The sequence below is a fragment of the Rhodotorula graminis genome (assembly GCF_001329695.1).
Source record: "Rhodotorula graminis WP1 unplaced genomic scaffold RHOBAscaffold_20, whole genome shotgun sequence".
Lineage (NCBI taxonomy): Eukaryota > Fungi > Basidiomycota > Microbotryomycetes > Sporidiobolales > Sporidiobolaceae > Rhodotorula > Rhodotorula graminis.
In genome coordinates this window covers 277,866-279,502 of record NW_017264947.1, presented here as the reverse complement: position 1 = coordinate 279,502, position 1,637 = coordinate 277,866, and the positions used below count along the sequence as shown (strand labels likewise).

The window sequence follows — 1,637 nt, the reverse complement described above, 5'->3', positions numbered from 1 at the left end:
GGTGGGGGCGATTCAGAGACCCGCCGGAGGGGGCGAGGGTGGCGGTGAGAGGTCGGGTCTCGGGGGTGGCCGTGAGGAGGTGGCTCTGTCGAGTAGCGGCAGTGCCTCGTGCAGTGCGTGCAAGTGTGCGGCAGAGAGAGGGGGGAGGAGAGCCGACCATCGGACAAGTTCCCCGCGTTGTCCTCCTCCGTCCTCCTCCTCCTCCTCACCACGCTCGACCACGCTCGTCCACCGACACCGGCCATGCTGCTCGCACTCGCAGCACTCGCACTGTGCGCCACGCACGCACCCCTCGCAACCCTCGCAGCTCCAGGTGAGCCCCCCTCTCCCACTCGGGTGCACACACCTCGCCGCCCTCCTCTCTCCCTCCCTCTCTCCTACCCTGGACCTGACCCACCTCCCTGCAGCAGCCAACGCCACCGCCACCGCCACCAGCCTCCTCTCGGTCCCCGCGTACGCAACCCAGACCTCGGGCGCGTTCGCAACCTCGTCCGCCAAAGCCCTCGCCAGCTCGCTCCCAGGCTACCGCTACAACCTCACAGAGGAGGTCAGCACCTTCTCTCCCACCTACACTAGTCCACAGCTGACCCCTGCGCACCCCCTTCCTCTCCCTCCCCCTTCCACCCCGGCGACCTCGCGTCGACTCCACCCCCACTTCTATCCCTGTCGCCCGCCGATCCCTCCCTCTCTACCACAGAGCGCCTCGACCCGCACCTCGATCTGCAACTCGACCACGGCCTTCTGCGCAACCGCAGGATGCTCGGGCCAGGGCACCGTCACCGACAACTTGTGCGCCCCCTACCCCCCTTTGTCCGTTCCGACCCTCGAGCTCACCTCGCCGCCGGCACCGCACCCGCAGCTGCAACCCGGACACGATGGGCTGGAACTGCAAGTGCTCAAAGGGCTCCGACAGCCGCCTCCAGCCTCTCGTCGTCCCCGTAAACACGTACGGTGCGCCTGCACCCTCCTCTTCGCCCTCTCTGCGACGTCCCCTACTGACTCTCTCGCCTCCTCTCCCTCTCCCTCGACCCTCTCGCACCAACCGACACCCTCGCCCGGCACCAGACTGCCGCCTGCGCACCTCGGCCTGCCTCGACCAGTGCCAGAACCCGGCCGCGTCGCCGCCCGTCACCAACGTCGGCGCGTGCCGCAACGCGTGCAACTACGTCCTCGGCTCGACGTGCGGCACGGGCGACCAGGTCCTGCCCGAGTACCAGGTCGCGAGCTATGGCGACAAGCCAAAGTGCGTCTCTCACTCACTCTCTCTCTCGTCTGCGCGTAACTGACTCGCGCTGTTCTCTCTCTCTCCTCTCGTCAGGTACTACGCCGAGTGCGTCCTCCCTCCTTCTCTCTTTGCCCTCGTCCCTCAACCCCTCTCTCCTCGCCTCGCCTCCCTCCCGCACGACCCTCTCTGACCCTCTTCCCCTCCCCCTCCCCCTCCCCCTCGTTGATTGCCGACATCTTGCGCTGGCGGTTTGCCCCATTCACTATGAACTCGTATGTAACTCTGCGAGGACGGGCGTGACCAAGAGATTCCGATAATCGCGGAGCAGGCAAGGGTGGGGTGTGCGAAAGGGGGAATAGAGCGGGAAGAATAACAAAGTGAGGGGTGTGGGGGTGAGCGTGGAGCCGTGAAG

At 66.6% G+C, this 1,637-nt stretch overlaps 1 protein-coding gene across 1 annotated transcript; it reads left to right on the top strand.

Annotated features, from left to right (window-relative positions):
* Positions 1 to 243: 243 nt before the first annotated feature.
* On the top strand, positions 244 to 1,542 carry RHOBADRAFT_56518 (uncharacterized protein; the record flags this gene model as incomplete). Its single annotated transcript, XM_018418386.1, has 7 exons — positions 244 to 313; positions 411 to 547; positions 698 to 789; positions 860 to 951; positions 1,066 to 1,243; positions 1,319 to 1,330; positions 1,515 to 1,542. The coding sequence occupies 7 exons, from the start codon at positions 244 to 246 to the stop codon at positions 1,540 to 1,542; spliced, it is 609 nt and encodes a 202-aa protein (XP_018267737.1).
* Between the last annotated feature and the right edge of the window lie 95 nt (positions 1,543 to 1,637).